Below are 15,450 nucleotides of genomic sequence, written 5' to 3' on the forward strand. Positions count from 1 at the left end.
CTTGGTTTCTGGCTTTAAAAACTCTCATTTTGGTGCACTCAGTCAATGTTGAATGAATAAATGGATGAACAAAGTAATCAGTTTGAATGGCAGTGTGGGATAATAACAATAACACAGGCTCTTCCCCTTAGTATTTATGGTCATGAGAAAATACTTAACCTATCCTAGCTCCAGTGTCTTCATCTGTAATATAGGGATCTTTAAAATAATCTCCCTTGCTTGTTGTGAGAATAGTAACATCAAATATAAACCATCTGACAAAGAACAGATTTTCTCAGTAAGTGACAGTCGTTATTATTAACATTATCATCATCATCATCATTACTATTATTAGTAATCCTATCCAACTGTCCTCAGCTACACTATAGCAATGGGACAAATAGAACTTTAGCATCCAGAAATATTCACACCATATCTATACAAAGAATCCACAACAAACAAGCAAAGCAAGGGAACTCTGCAAAACTGTAGCTCCCAATATCCTCTGGGGTTAATGTACAATATCTCTGCCCAGGTTAGAAAGGAAAAAACAGAGTCAGCTTTATGCTTCCAAAGATGTCATGATAAAAGCCAAATAAGACAGGAAGTTTATCTTATCAAATAACAGACTGTACATTCCCTCATAAGAGAATGCTAGTAATTCCACACATGGAACCATGTTTTCTTTTCCCACATTCTCAAAGAGCCATGCCTAGAGCCCAGACAACGAACATGCAGAAGCTCATTGAACTCCTCTTAGGGCCAGTAGAGCAGATAAATTGGAGCCCTGAGTCACATTCTCCAATCAAAAGGAAATCCATTCTGTGGGTCACTTACCATTTTGGTCTGCTGGTAGACTTCACCATAGGGGCCATCCCATCTCTATAAAGACTTTTAGTTTTGCTGAAGTTAACAATGTTGAAAATGACTCTCTGAGAAAGAAAGAGGGAAAAGTTATCAGAAGACTGTGCTATTCAGGTTGCCCCTTTCTGGTAATTAGAACTGGAAGTAAAAAGCAGGGTTAAGGGAAACCATATGGACTAGCTACCAACATAGTGAGAATAAATGATATTCACAGAAATTCAGTGTTTCTGCTAGCTTAGCATAGTAATCAAGAACACAGACTCTGGAATCTGGAAGGCTTAGTTTTAATCTCACTCTACCACTCTTAGTCTGTGACCTTGCCAAGCTACTAAATCTTTCTTTGCCTCAGTTTCCTCATCTGAAAAATTGCGATAATAATGGTACCTAGGGTTACTGATGAGAAATGATTTAATGTACAATGCTTGGAGCTTTGCTTGGTACATAGTGAATGCTATATAAGTTTTAGTTATTCTATTAATTGTGCCTTTTCTCTAGGCTCACCTAGAATTTCCATGGAAATGAATAATATCACTATAATAACAGTGGTGCATTTGAAATTCAACAAAACTAATGATAATAACTTAGTGAAAAATTGAAATAAAAAAAAGAAAAATTGAAATGAAAAACTTATATAGCTGCTTCGACTACAGCTACAGAATATATGTTTTCTCCCTTTTTGTTATCTTCTGCCAGGGGCCAGGAGTACTGGGCTCAATCCTAATCTTTAGTATCAGTTTATAGGAGCACAGACACATAGGTGAGTTCCTTCCCTCCCTGGGTCTCACCTTTACAATGGGGGTGTGGAATGTTTTAGATGACTAAAACCCTTCCAGAAGTGCAGTAGACTTAAAAGAAATCAAGTCTTTGTTTTAGTAAAGTACTTTATCACAAGTGAGGAAGACAGATGGGGAAAGGAAAGAGAATTGGGGTTAAAAGACATTAAATGACCACTGAAACAGTCCAAAGGAAAAAGGATGAGGATCAGGGCAAGAGCAGCCTGAATAGTTAGAGAAAATGAAAGGCTTTCACAAGGTTACCATAGGCTGGCCTTTCTGTCCAAAGGCAGTGAAAAACAGAAGCATCAAAATTCATGTATTAATTTACTGAATAAATATTTATTGTGTGAAGTATTAATGTCAAGTGCCAGAAATTGTATACACTTAAATTTTTTTTAATATTCTCCTACAATTATAGTAAAATATAAACATCTTCATTATACAGATGTGGAAACTGAGGTTCAGTGATGTTAATTAACCTGTCTTAAGGTGTGCAATTAACAGATGGAGAACTGATATCTAAACTCAAGGAATAAAAGAGTTAAGACAGCCAAGATCTCTAAGTTACTCACTAAGGTTCCAATTTCATAACTCCAATCAAGTCTGTTTTCCAAAATTAGGGCAAAAATAAATATAAATATAGTGGGCAATTTTTGAAGCCTTTAAAACTTTTTTTCCTTTAAAAATAGAATACCAAAACCATTTCCTCTGGATTCACATTTGGGACTACCATAAAATGCTTTGTTCTATGCAATAAGGTCTTAGGAATAACTCATGTTTTCCTTTCTCCTCTGAGACCTAGCCATTGACCCGCTCTCTAGGCATTTCAGTTTCCGACCTCTTTTCTGTCATTGCGTTAAGTCATCAAGAATGTCCAAAGCTATTCCATTATTAATAAACCAGACCTGCCTGTTGTCAGTTCAGTTATTTCTCCTAGGGTCTTGGCTACTGTTTGATTTAAGAAAATCACTATCAAGGGGGACAAAGGGCCTTTGAACCTCACAGGGCTTAATCCCCCTTTTTACTTCTGAAATTCCAGATGTCAGATCCATTTCCAATGAACCTGGGAGCCATGATGTACTTTTAGGATCTAGACTAATGCTAAATGCAAGAGGAGATCTAATACAGAAAGAATGTGTATATATGAAGCTGGAATAAAAAAAATGAAAAAGTGGAATATTTATTGATCATTAATATCCTACTACTTGCCAAAAACTTTTCCCCAGATATATAAAATATACTATATTATTTAGCTTCTCTATTCACAGAATTGTTTATTTTAGACTAACTTAAGACATGAGGAAATTGAGTCTAATAAAGGGTAATTACACCCCCACCCCCAGATCCCAGAACTATTAATTGGTAGAGCTAGAACTTAAATCCTAAGTGTCTGGACAGTAAATATACTTTCTCTACGATACCAAACGCAGAAAGAAAACAATCTTTCTTTCTTTCTTTCTTTTTGGCTGCATATCTTGTAGGATCTTAGTTTCCCAACCAGGAATCCAACTCGGGTCCCGGCAATGAAAATGCCAAGTCCTCACCACTGGACCACCCGGGAATTTGTGAACACATTCTTTTATGATTCTTCACCCATGCATTTTTTTAATTTATTTTTTTAAACATTTTCATTTTGTATTGGGGTATAGTTGATCAACAAATAATGCCATGATAGTTTCAGGTGAATAGCAAAGGAACTCAGCCATACATATACATGTATCCATTTCTACCCAAACTCCCCTCCTATTTAGGCTGCCACATAACATTGAGCAGAGTTCACTATGCTGTACAGTAGGGCAGCAGTGTGTACATGTCCATCCGAAACTCCATAACTATTTCTTTCCCTTGGCAACCATAAAATCGTTCTCTAAGTCTGGGGGTCATTTTCTGTTGTGCAAGTTCATCATTTCTTTTTAGATCCCACATAAAAGGGATGTCATACAGTATTTTTCCTTCCCTATCTGACTTACTTCACTCAGTATGACACTCTCTAAGTCCATCCATGTTGCTGCAAATGGCATTATTTTGTTCTTTTTAATGGCTGAGTAATATTCCACTGTATATATGTACCACATCTTCTTTAGCCTTTCCTCTGTCGATGGACATTTAGGTGGCTTCCATGTCTTCGCTCTTGTAAACAGTGGTGCAATGAACTTTGGGATGCCTGTATCCTTTCCTGGTTTGTTTTTGTTTTTGTTTTTGTTTTTCAGATAAATGCCCAGGAGTGGGATTGTAAGGTCATATGGTAGCTCTATTTTGAGTTTTTAAGGAAAAAAAAAAAAAACTATAGTAGTCACTGTACCAATTTACATTCCTACCAACAGTGTTGGAGAGTTCTCTTCTCATCACACCCTCTCCAGCCTTTATGGTTTGTGGATTTTTTAAATCATAGACTTTCTGAGTGGTGTGAGATGGTATCTCATTGTAGTTTTGATTTCCATTTCTCTAATAATTAGTGATGTTGAATATCTTTTCATGTGTCTCTTGTCCATTTGTATATCTTCCTTGAAGAAATGTCTATTTAGGTAGATGTTCTGCTTGTTTTTTGATTGAGTTATTTGTTTTGATGCTGTTAAGCATCATAAGCAGTTTGTAAATTTTGGAGACTAATCTCTTGCTGGTCACATCATTTGCAAATATTTTCTTCCAATCTACGGTTGTCTTTCTGTTTTGTTTATTCTTTCCTTTAGTGTGAAAAATCTTTTGAGTTTAAGTAAGTCCCATTTGTTTATTTTTGTTTTTATTTCCATTATTCTGAGAGATGGATCAAAAATTACTACAATTTATGTCAGAGAGTATTCTATGTTTTCCTCTAGGAGTTTTATGGTGTCCAGTCTCACAGTCTTTAATCAATTTTGAAATTATTTTTGTGTATCCTACTTGTTAATCTTTGAAAATGTTTTGTAGATTATTTAGCAAGGCAGCATGTGGTTGTGAGAATCAAAGGTATTTGGAAGCAAGCAGTGCAGGAAATCTTGGCTTCCGTATTTTCTAGTTATTTGGAAGTTATTTACTCAAAATACATAGGACAAAACTACATCTATGAGGTAATGGTAACAGTAACAACTATAATAATAACTAACAACTTCTGAGACTTTCTATGCACCTAATTCTAAGCTGTGCATGCTAAGTCATGCTAAATCGCTTCAGTTGTGTCTGACTCTGTGCGACCCTATGGACTACAGCCTGCCAGTCTCTGTTCATGGGATTCTCCAGGCAAGAATACTGGAGTGGGTTGCCATGCCCTTCTCCAGGGGATCTTCCTGACCCAGAGATCGAATCTCCATCTCTTACATCTAACTACATTGGCAGGTAGGTTCTTTACCATTAGCACCAAAATCACCTGGACAGTTTTTAAGTTACTAGAGATGCATGGACCTGATCCTATGTACCTCATCCTAAGCTTCCCTGGTAGCTCAGTTGGTAAAGAGTCTGCTTGCAATGTGGGTGACCTGGGTTTGATCCCTGGGTTGGGAAGATCCCCTGGAGAAGGAAATTGCAACTCAATCAATAATTCTTGCTTGGAGAATTCCATGGACAGAGGAGACTTGTGGGCTACAGTCCATGGGGTCACAAAGAGTTGGACACAATTGAGTGACTAACTTTCACTTCCACTTTTTATCCTAAGCTGATATCTGATGTATTAACTCACTTGTTTTGAGGATAATGAATTTTTTCAGACAGGGACAATTTATTACCTCTTTAGGGTGAGGCAAGTGGTATCAAGAATAAGCAACTTAAAATTACATAGCTAGTTTGTAGTAGAGTTAGAATTTGAACCAAGTCCATTGACTCAAGAGAATAAGGTCTTGGACTTTCCAGATAGATATATCTGAGATTGAAACCTAGTTCCTCACTGGTTTTGTGAACTTGGGCAAGATAATTACTCACTTTTGATACTATTTTTAAAATCAATCAGGGATTGAGATGATAATACCATTTTAACAAAGTTGTTATAAGAATCTGTGAGATTATATAAGTAATCAACTGGCACATTATATCTAGATAAGAATAAGAATTCGATATTTATTGGACTTCTCCCCTTATCTGCAACAAAACTAGATCTTTCAGTTTTTTACAGCTTCCTTCCTTCTCTCTTTCCTTCATTTTTTCCCCAATCCTTCCTTTCATTACTTTTCCATTATTTATTTTTCTATATTAAAAGATTTAACCCAGGCTTCTTGTTTTAGTAATAGGATGCTCTAAATTGAAGCTTTGTAAATGGTGACCTGTAGCACGAGCTCTCAAGGTAGTCTTGTGTGAGGCTTGGAGCTCTGCCCATCATGACTAAGGGGCTCATGGTGCTACGGAGGAATACAAGAACTCCACTTCAGGTATAAGCCAAGGAGTGGTGCAGTGTTGCTGAGGGTGTAGTAAGGAGCCTGCATGCAGTCCCAGACAGTGGCTTTAATCTTTTTCTTCACATATATCCAATACTTTTGCCCAATCAAGAGTAAATTTTTCACTTAATGGTGTCCAAGCTGTCCCAAGGACTATTCTAAATAGGCCTGAATATTCTACAAATTAGAGAGTCATAATTATTTTAAAACATTTAATTACCTTTTTATTGCTTAGTAGCTAAGTCGTGCCCAACTTATTGCATGGGCTGCTGCCCACCAAGCTCCTCTATCCATGGAATTCTCCAGGCAAGAATACTGGAGTGGGTTGCCAGTCCCTTCTCCAGGAGCTCCTCCCAAGCCAGGGATGGAATTCAAGTCTCCTGCATTGCAGGCAGATTCTTTATCACTCAGCCACCAAGAAAGCCTTAAATCAGTATAATATTGAAAGTCTGATTAGATTTTAATATCATTTGATTTTTATAAGAAATTTCAATATTGCAATTATAAATGAAAAAAGGAAAACTATTAGATACTCTAATATAATTTCACATGGTTTATATATTTGAACAGTTTAAAATTTTTATCACTTTATTGTGGGAACAGTTTCTTATTAATGTTTATTAAGACTGCATAGATCATTGAAAAGTCTTGATCAGGAATTTCATATATTCATTTCAGAAATCAAAACCTCATACAAAAATAGAAAGTTCAATGGACAAAAGCTAAAGTATTTCAATAAGAAAGCTGTGGTATATATACACAATGGAATATTACTCAGCCATTAAAAAGAATACATTTGAATCAGTTCTAATGAGGTAGATGAAACTGGAGCCGATTATACAGAGTGAAGTAAGCCAGAAGGAAAAACGCCAATATAGTATACTAACGCATATATAAGGAATTTAGAAAGATGGTAACAATAACCCTGTATGTGAGACAGCAAAAGAGACACAGATGTATAAAACAGTCTTTTGGACTCTGTGGGAGAGGGAGGGGGGGATGATTTGGGAGAATGGCATTGAAACATGTATAATACCATATAAGAAATGAATCGCCAGTCCAGGTTCGATGCAGGATACAGGAAGCTTGGGGCTGGTGCATTGGGATGACCCAGAGGGATGGTATGGGGAGGGAGGTGGGAGGGGGGTTCAGGATTAGGAACACGTGTACATCTGTGGCGGATTCATGTTGATGTATGGCAAAAGCAATACAATATTGTAAAGTAAAAATAAAATAAAATAAAAAATAGAGTGACTAAACAATGAGGTCCTACTGTACATCACAGGGAACCATATCTAATCTCCTGAGATAAACCATAACGGGAAAAGAATATATATGTATATAACTGAGTCACTTTGTACAGCAGAAATTAGCACGACATTGTAAATCAACTATACTTCAGTTAAATAAATAAATGAAATGTCCATGTCCTAACCGCCCCCCCCAAAAAAAATTAGCATTTGATATCCTTTGTGTAGTTTTTTTGTTTTATTTTAAAATTTTGTGTTAATTTTTTTAAATCAAGCTTCATATGGTCATCCTCTAAACATTCCCAGGTATTACAACATTCTGCATCGGTATCATCTTCCCTATATGTTTAAGTGTTATTTTCTCTGTATGCCTGAAACTGAAAGCAGTTGGAGAATACAGCTCTGGATAACCTTCCACAAACTGCCAGAAACTACAGGATATTTAAGAACATTATTTACATGAAGAGCTCCTAATAAATAAAAAGAAATCCACAGATGCTAGAAAAATAGATGTATAGAAGGCAGATTATTGGTCTTGGTATCTAAGAACTTAGATTTTTTTAAATCTATGCAAGGATAATAAATGAGGCCGTGAATCTGTTTGAGGAAGACTATCTGACATGAGTGAAAGTGAAAGCGAAGTCACTCAGTTGTGTCTGACTCTTTGCAACCCCACGGACTGAAGCCTGCCAAACTCCTCCACCCATGGGATTTTCCAGACAAGAATACTGGAGTGGGTCGCCACTGGTCTCCCGCAAAGCAGGCAGACTCTTTACTGTCTGAGCCAGCAGGGAAGCCTTCCTGAGATGGGGCGCATCTGACATGAGATGCTTTCACAAATATAGGATTCTCAAAATGATATAGTATTAGTGGAATTGTGGTCTAGAAAGAAATCATTCGCTAACAATGGGAGATGACAAAGATACATGTGTATCTATTCCTAGATCTGGGGGTAGAAAATAATTTTAAAACATGGGCCAGAACACTTATAGGTTTCAGTTTGAATTTACACCACCTGCTTAAGAATTGGGGCTTCCCCAGTGACTGGATTCAGTGGTAAAATATCCACCTGCCAAGCAGGAGATGCAGGAGTCGCAAGTTTGATCCCTGAATCAGGAAGATCCCCTGGAGAAGGAAATGGCAACCCACTCCAGTAGTCTTGCCTGAAAAATCCCATGGACAGGGGAACCTGAAGGCTACAGTCCAGTGGTGTTGCAAAGAGTCCAGCACAACTGAGCATGTATGCACGCTTAAGAATCCAGGCCAAGCATTTACAATAAATTTCGTTACAGGGCTTCCCTGATATCTCAGTTGGTAAAGAATCCACCTGCAATGCAGGAGACCCTGGTTGGATTCCTGAGTCGGGAAGATCTGCTGGAGAAGGGAAAGGCTATCCATGTCAATATTCTGGCCTGGAGAATTCCATGGACTGTATAGTTCATGGGGTTGCAAAGAGTCAGACAGGACTGAGCAACTTTCACTTTCACTTCATTACAGGAAGATATCCCTGGAGCACCTGGTTCAAGCAATAAAAAAATACTTTTAATTTGAATGCACACATTTCAGCCTAGGCACACAGAATTTCCATAATGAAGCCCTAAAAAGGTCAAACTTTCACATACATTTATAAAACATAAAAAAATCCACACTAAAAGTGAGAACCAGTCAGAGAAATAGACAACTGACTTAGAAAACAAAGAATACTAATCATAAAACTATCTGGTGAACTATAGAGAAAGTACTTTTAAGTGATTAAAAAAATAAAAGAATGTTCAAATACATGAGAACAGAACAAAACACAGTGTTTTTTTTTTTTTTAATGCCAGAAATAGTCTAGAAAAATTATAAAGTATTTTTAGAAATTATAAGAGATAAAAAATTCAGTAGCCTGGTTGAGGGGCAGAATGGATAAAATTTTCAAAATTCAACAGCGAGATTTAACAAGATAGAAAATATGAAAAGAGACACAGAAGAAATAAACAAAAATATGTATCTGATAAGAGTTCTAAAAAGAGAGACAAGAGAAACTGGGAGAGGCAAAATCCACAGAGAAAAGACTGAATATATTCGAGAAGTGATGAAAGACAGGGATATTCAGATTTAGGAATCACAAGTCCATCCAAAGTAAGATTTTTTTAAATCTAGATATAGACTCATCATAGTGAAACTATTGAATACAAAACACCAAAAATGAAGAGCATGTTTTCAAAACTAATAAAAGAAAATAAAAACTACGTACAAAGGAACAGAAGTTAAACTTAAGCAAATTTAATACCAGCAACATGAGAAACCAGAAAATAATGGAATAACATCACCCAAGAAAAAGGGTATAATAAATTTTCATACAAAGCCTAAGAAGTTTAGCAATTTCAGATTTCAGTGAAGGAGCTACTAAAAGACGAATTTCAGAAGAAGAAATTGACCACAAAAGGTAATGATGGCAAGAAGCAACAATGGGCAGAGAAACAAGTAAATATAAATAATAACTGACTAAAACTATAACAATATTAATTTTTAGAGCTGTTAAAAATTTTGCCCAAAACACGGGTTAGTAAAGCAGATGGTGGTGAAATGGAGAGAGGCAAAATCAGAGTTAAAGCATTATAAGGTCTTTCTATGATTCCAAAGGAGGATAGGGAAGCCAATTAACTTAATGAAAGTGAAAGTGTCAGTCACTCAGTCCTGTGTCTGACTCTCTGAGACCCCATGGACTGTAGCACATCAGGTTTCTCTGTCCATGGATTTTCCAGACAAGAATACTGGAATGGGTAGTCATTACCTTCTCCAAGGGATCTTCCTGACCCAGGGATTAAACAGAGGTCTCCAGCATTGCAGGCAGATTTTTTATGGTCTGAACCACCAGGGAAACCCTAATTAACTTAATTGCCATAAACAAGAATGTGACAATCAAGAATAGTCACTATAATAATAGAAACAGGATTAGTAAATTCCAAATGAGTAAAAAAAAAAAAAAAAGAGAGAGAGAGAATAAAGAAAGGATGACAAATATAATAGAAGATATTATAGGGAATAAAAAGAAAACAGAAACATTATTGAAAACTCAAAATGACAGTAAAAATAATTCTAAATATCTATAATCATAGATATTGAAAACTGACAAATTTATTTGTTAAAAAACTGATTAGAAAAATCTACACTTATCATCTTTCCCAGAGACAAGCATAAGAAATAATGGCACAAAATTTTGAAATTGAAAATCTAGAAAAAGATATAAAAGATATAACATGAAAACACTAAAGGAAAGTTGTTTGAGTTATGGCAGTATCAGATATTGATTTTTCCTCAAAACATATTGAGGAAAAATGTAAAATTAAGGATATAATCACCATATAAAAGCAAATATTCTACATGAAGATCAACTTTAAATTTGTATGCACCTAATAAGAGTATACACGACTGAGTGACTGAACTGAACTGAACTGAAGAAGAGCATAAAATATATAAAGCAAAAAATTGACAACACCACAAGTAAAAACTGACTGGGCCACAATGATTAATCTCGGTAATTGATACTGTAAACAACCAAAAATTCTGAAGGCTATAGAAAACCAAAAACTTTCAATTTGATGAGCTCCAGCTTCCCTGGCGGCTCAGATGGTAAAGAATCTGCCTGAAATGTGGAAGAATAGGGTTAAATTCCTGGGTCAGGAAGATCCCCTTGGAGAAGGAAATGGCAACCCACTCCAGTATTCTTGCCTGGAAAATTTCATGGACAGAGGAGCCTGGCTGGCTACAGTCTAAGGAGTTGCAAAGAGCTGGGCACGACTGAGCAACTAATACTGAAAGATCACTTATTAAAATCTATAAAACTTTCCACATACACAATTAGGGAATAAAGTTTTTTTTCAAGTAATAAGAGATATTTGTAAAAGATTAAGTACGTACATATTGTCACAAAACAAATCTCAACAAATATCAAAGAATTCATATTCTTCTAATCACAACTTCCCACTATCCAGTCATAAAATTATAAATCTGGTACAAAAAAAGTTGACCCAAAACTCTCAAACATTTTGAAATTTTTATATACTCTTAATTTTTTATGTATCAAAGAAGAAATAATGAGGGAAAGTACAAAGTATTTAAAATTGGATGATTGATTCAGCACTATATAGCAAAGCAGTGTCACACAGAAAAAAATATATACAGAGAAATTAAATTTTAGCCCTATGTGTCTATACTAGAAAGGAAGATAGAAAAAGAGAGTGCCAAGTATTTAACTTAAAAAGTTAAGAAACAAACAGAAAATAATTCATACCAAAGAATCTCAGAAATGGAAAACACTGGAAGTACTTGGGATGCAAGTCTGAGCTTGGTTCATAGTCCTTGTAAAGAAAAATTAACTCCCAAATTCCTTCCCTCACATCAACACCCAAGTGACTCTTCATCCATCATGACAGGAAACTAGAGGCTTATTCTCTGGAGAGGTGGAAGGGATTCCAGATTCAAATTCCAGAATACTGACAGTCAAGCTTATCTCTATAGACAGTAGCTTAAAATATATATATTCTGTGAGAAAATCAACTCAATCAAAGATAAAGGATATACAAATATTAGCATGGGAGACTTCCCCAAGGAAATAGATCAACATAGTCCAAACATGTATTTAGAACCTCTATTTCAAAGTTTAATGGCAATCTTTTACTGATGAAACACATCAATAAAGAGACCAAAGCAGCCAAGTGAAGGTATGATGGGGGTTGGGGAGGGGGGGACAGAAACGATTTGCAAAAGGTGCATTAAATACCAATTTAACAGAAAAAGAAGAAATAATTATTAGCAAAAGGCCAGAGGCAGGTGGAATTGTTGCAGAACAGAAAAATTTAATCATATACCACAAGACTCATCTGAATTAATAGTTGGAAGTGAAAGCTCAGTCGTGTCTGACTCTTTGCAACCCCATGTACTATAGACTACCACGCTCCTCTGTCCATGGGGTTTTCTAGGCAAAAGTACTGGACTGAGTTGCCATTTCCTTCTCCAGAGGATCTTCCTAACCCAGGGATTGAAACCAGGTCTCCTGCATTGTAGGCAGACGCTTTACCATCTGAGCCACCAGGGAAGTCCTAGTTACCTATTGACAATAAAAGATTGAATATTATTTTAACCAAAAGATGACATAAATATGTGGAGGAGGAGAAGTGCTTAAATTTTGTAGCAGAACTGTTAAAGGATGAAAACACCATCTCATAATACAAAGTAGGTAAACACTACTGAAAACTAAGATGACTAGAGAATAGATGTATAGAAGTTTTATTTAGAAATACAGAAGTAATACCAGAAGAAACAATGATACACCACATTAACAAATTGAAAGATAAAAACCATATGATTATCTCAGTAGATGCAGAGAAAGCCTTTGACAAAATTCAACATCCATTTATGATAAAAACCGTCCAGAAAGCAGGCATAGAAGGAACATACCTCAACATTATAAAAGCCATATATGATAAACCCACAGCAAACATTATCCTCAATGGTGAAAAATTGAAAGCATTTCCCCTAAAGTCAGGAACAAGGGTGCCCACTCTGACCACTACTATTCAACATAGTTTTGGATGTTTTAGCCACAGTAATCAGAGAAGAAAAAGAAATAAAAGGAATCCAAATTGGAAAAGAAGAAGTAAAACTCTCAGTGTTTGCAGAGGACATGATCCTCTACGTAGAAAACCCTAAAGACTCCACCAGAAAATTACTAGAGCTAATCAGTGAATATAGTAAAGTTGCAGGATATAAAATTAACACACAGAAATCCCTTGCATTCCTACACACTACCAATGAGAAAACAGAAAGAGAAATTAAGGAAAAATTCCATTCACCATTGCAAAGAAAAGAATAATATACTTAGGAATAAATCTACCTAAAGAAACAAAAGACCTATATATAGAAAACTATAAAACATTGATGAAAGAAATCAAAGATGACACAAATAGATGGAGAAATATAACATGTTCATGGATCAGAAGAATAAATATAGTGAAAACGAGTATACTACCCAAAGCAATCTACAGATTAAATGAAATCCCTATGAAGCTACCAACAGTATTTTTCAGAGAACTAGAACAAATAATTTCACAATTTGTATGGAAATACAAAAAACCTTGAATAGCCAAAGCAATCTTGAGAAAGAAGAATGGAACTGGAGGAATCAACCTGCCTGACTTCAGTCTCTACTACAAAGCCACAGTCATCAAGACAGTATGGTACTGGCACAAAGACAGAAACATAGATCAATGGAACAAAATAGAAAACCCAGAGATAAATCCACACACCTCTGGACACCTTATCTTTGACAAGGGAGGCAAGAATATACAATGGAGTAAAGACAATCTCTTTAACAAGTGGTGATGGGGAAACTGGTCAACCATTTGTAAAAGAATAAAACTAGAACATTTTCTAACACCATACACAAAAATAAACTCAAAATCGATCAAAGATCTAAATGTAAGACCAGAAACTATAAAACTCTTAGAGGAGAACATAGGCAAAACACTCTCTGATGTAAATCATAGCAGGATTCTCTATGACCCACCTCTCAGAGTAATGGAAATAAAAGAAAAATAAACAAATGGGACCTAATTAAACTTAAAAGCTTTTGCACAATGAAGGAAACTATAAGCAAGGTGAAAGGACAACCTTCAGAATGGGAGAGAATAATAGCAAATGAAGCAACTGACAAAGAATTAATCTCAAAAATATACAAGCAACTCCTGCAGCTCAGTTCCAGAAAAATTAGTGACCCAATCAAAAAATAGGCCAAAGAACTAAACAGACATTTCTCCAAATAAGACATACAGATGGCTAACAAACACCTGAAAAGATATTCAACATCACTTATTATCAGAGAAATGCAAATCAAAACCACAGTGAGGTACCATCTCACACTGGTCAGAATGGCTGCTATCAAAAAGTCTACAAACAATAAAAGCTGGAGAGGGTACGGAGAAAAAGGAACCCTCTTACACTATTGGTGGGAATGCAAACTAGTACAGACACTATGGTGAACAATGTGGAGATTCCTTAAAAAATTGGAAATAGAACTGTCATATGACCCAACAATCCCATTGCTGGGCATACACACTGAGGAAACCAGAATTGAAAGAGACACGTGTACCCCAATGTTCATTGCAGCACTGTTTACAATAGCCAGGACATGGAAGCAACCTAGATGTCCACCAGCAGATGAATGGATAAGAAAGTTGTGATATATATACACAATATTATATTACTCAGCTGTTAAAAAGAATGCATTTGAATCAGTTCAAATTAGGTGGATGAAACTGCAGCCTATTATACAGAGCTAAGTAAGTCAGAAAGAAAAACACCAATACAGTATTTTAATACATATTTATGGAATTTAGAAAGATGGTAACGACGACCCTGTATGAGAGAGAGCAAAAGAGACTCAAATGTAAAGAACAGACTTTTTGGACTCTGTGGGAGAAGGCGAGGGTGGGATGATTAGAGAGAATAGCATTGAAACATGTATATTACCATATGTGAAATAGATCACCAGTCCAGGTTCAATGCATAAGACAGTGTGCTCAGGGCCTGTGCACTGGGATGACCCTGAGGGATGGGATGGGGAGGGAGGTGGGAGGGAGGGTCAGGATGGGGAACACAATGTATGTGTATACCCTTGGCTGATTCATGTGAATGTATGGCAAAAACCACCACAATATTGTAAAGTAATTAGCTTCCAATTAAAATAAATTAAAAAAAATTTTTAATTAGCAAAAAAAAAAAGAAACAATAATAAGAAATATGACTGCCTCAAGACCAGGAGAGCAAGAACCAAATTCTGCCTGCTGTCTGTTTTTGGGAAAAAAAAAAAAAAAACTACCCATGTTTATTCACTGTGAATGTGAGTGTGTGTGTGTGCGTGTATGCTCAGTTGTGTCCAATCCTTTGTCACACCATGGACTTTGGTCCACAAGGCTCTCTGGAATTTTCCAGGCAAGAATACTGAAGTGGGTTGTCATTGTCTCTTCTGGGGGATCTTCCCGACCTAGGGATTGAACCTGTGTCTCTTGCGTCTCTTGCATTGATAGGTAGATTATTTACCACTGTGTCACCTGAGGTGTTGTCTGGTTGCTTTTGCCACATAATGGCACACAGAATAAGCAAAGACATTAAGTAGTTGTGACAGAGACCTCTTGGCCCATAAAGCCTAAATTATTTACTACTTTGTTATTTACAGAATTTTGCTGATTCTTGCTT

General features: G+C 36.1%; 1 protein-coding gene across 10 annotated transcripts in view; it reads right to left on the bottom strand.

Annotated features, from left to right (window-relative positions):
* Nucleotides 1–15,450, bottom strand: part of LOC147375312 (BEN domain-containing protein 5) — a 1,469,512-nt gene that overhangs the window by 799,277 nt on the left and 654,785 nt on the right. For all 10 annotated transcript variants that reach the window (XM_086387400.1, XM_086387368.1, XM_086387358.1 and 7 more), the window contains one exon: nt 817–911. In XM_086387400.1, coding sequence (XP_086243526.1) covers nt 817–911 — 95 coding nt within the window. The remainder of the gene's footprint in view (nt 1–816; nt 912–15,450) is intronic.

This window comes from Bos grunniens, chromosome 3, assembly GCF_055505025.1.
Source record: "Bos grunniens cultivar Pamir isolate PY7600 chromosome 3, Bosgru_T2T1.0, whole genome shotgun sequence".
Taxonomy (NCBI): Eukaryota; Metazoa; Chordata; class Mammalia; order Artiodactyla; family Bovidae; genus Bos; species Bos grunniens.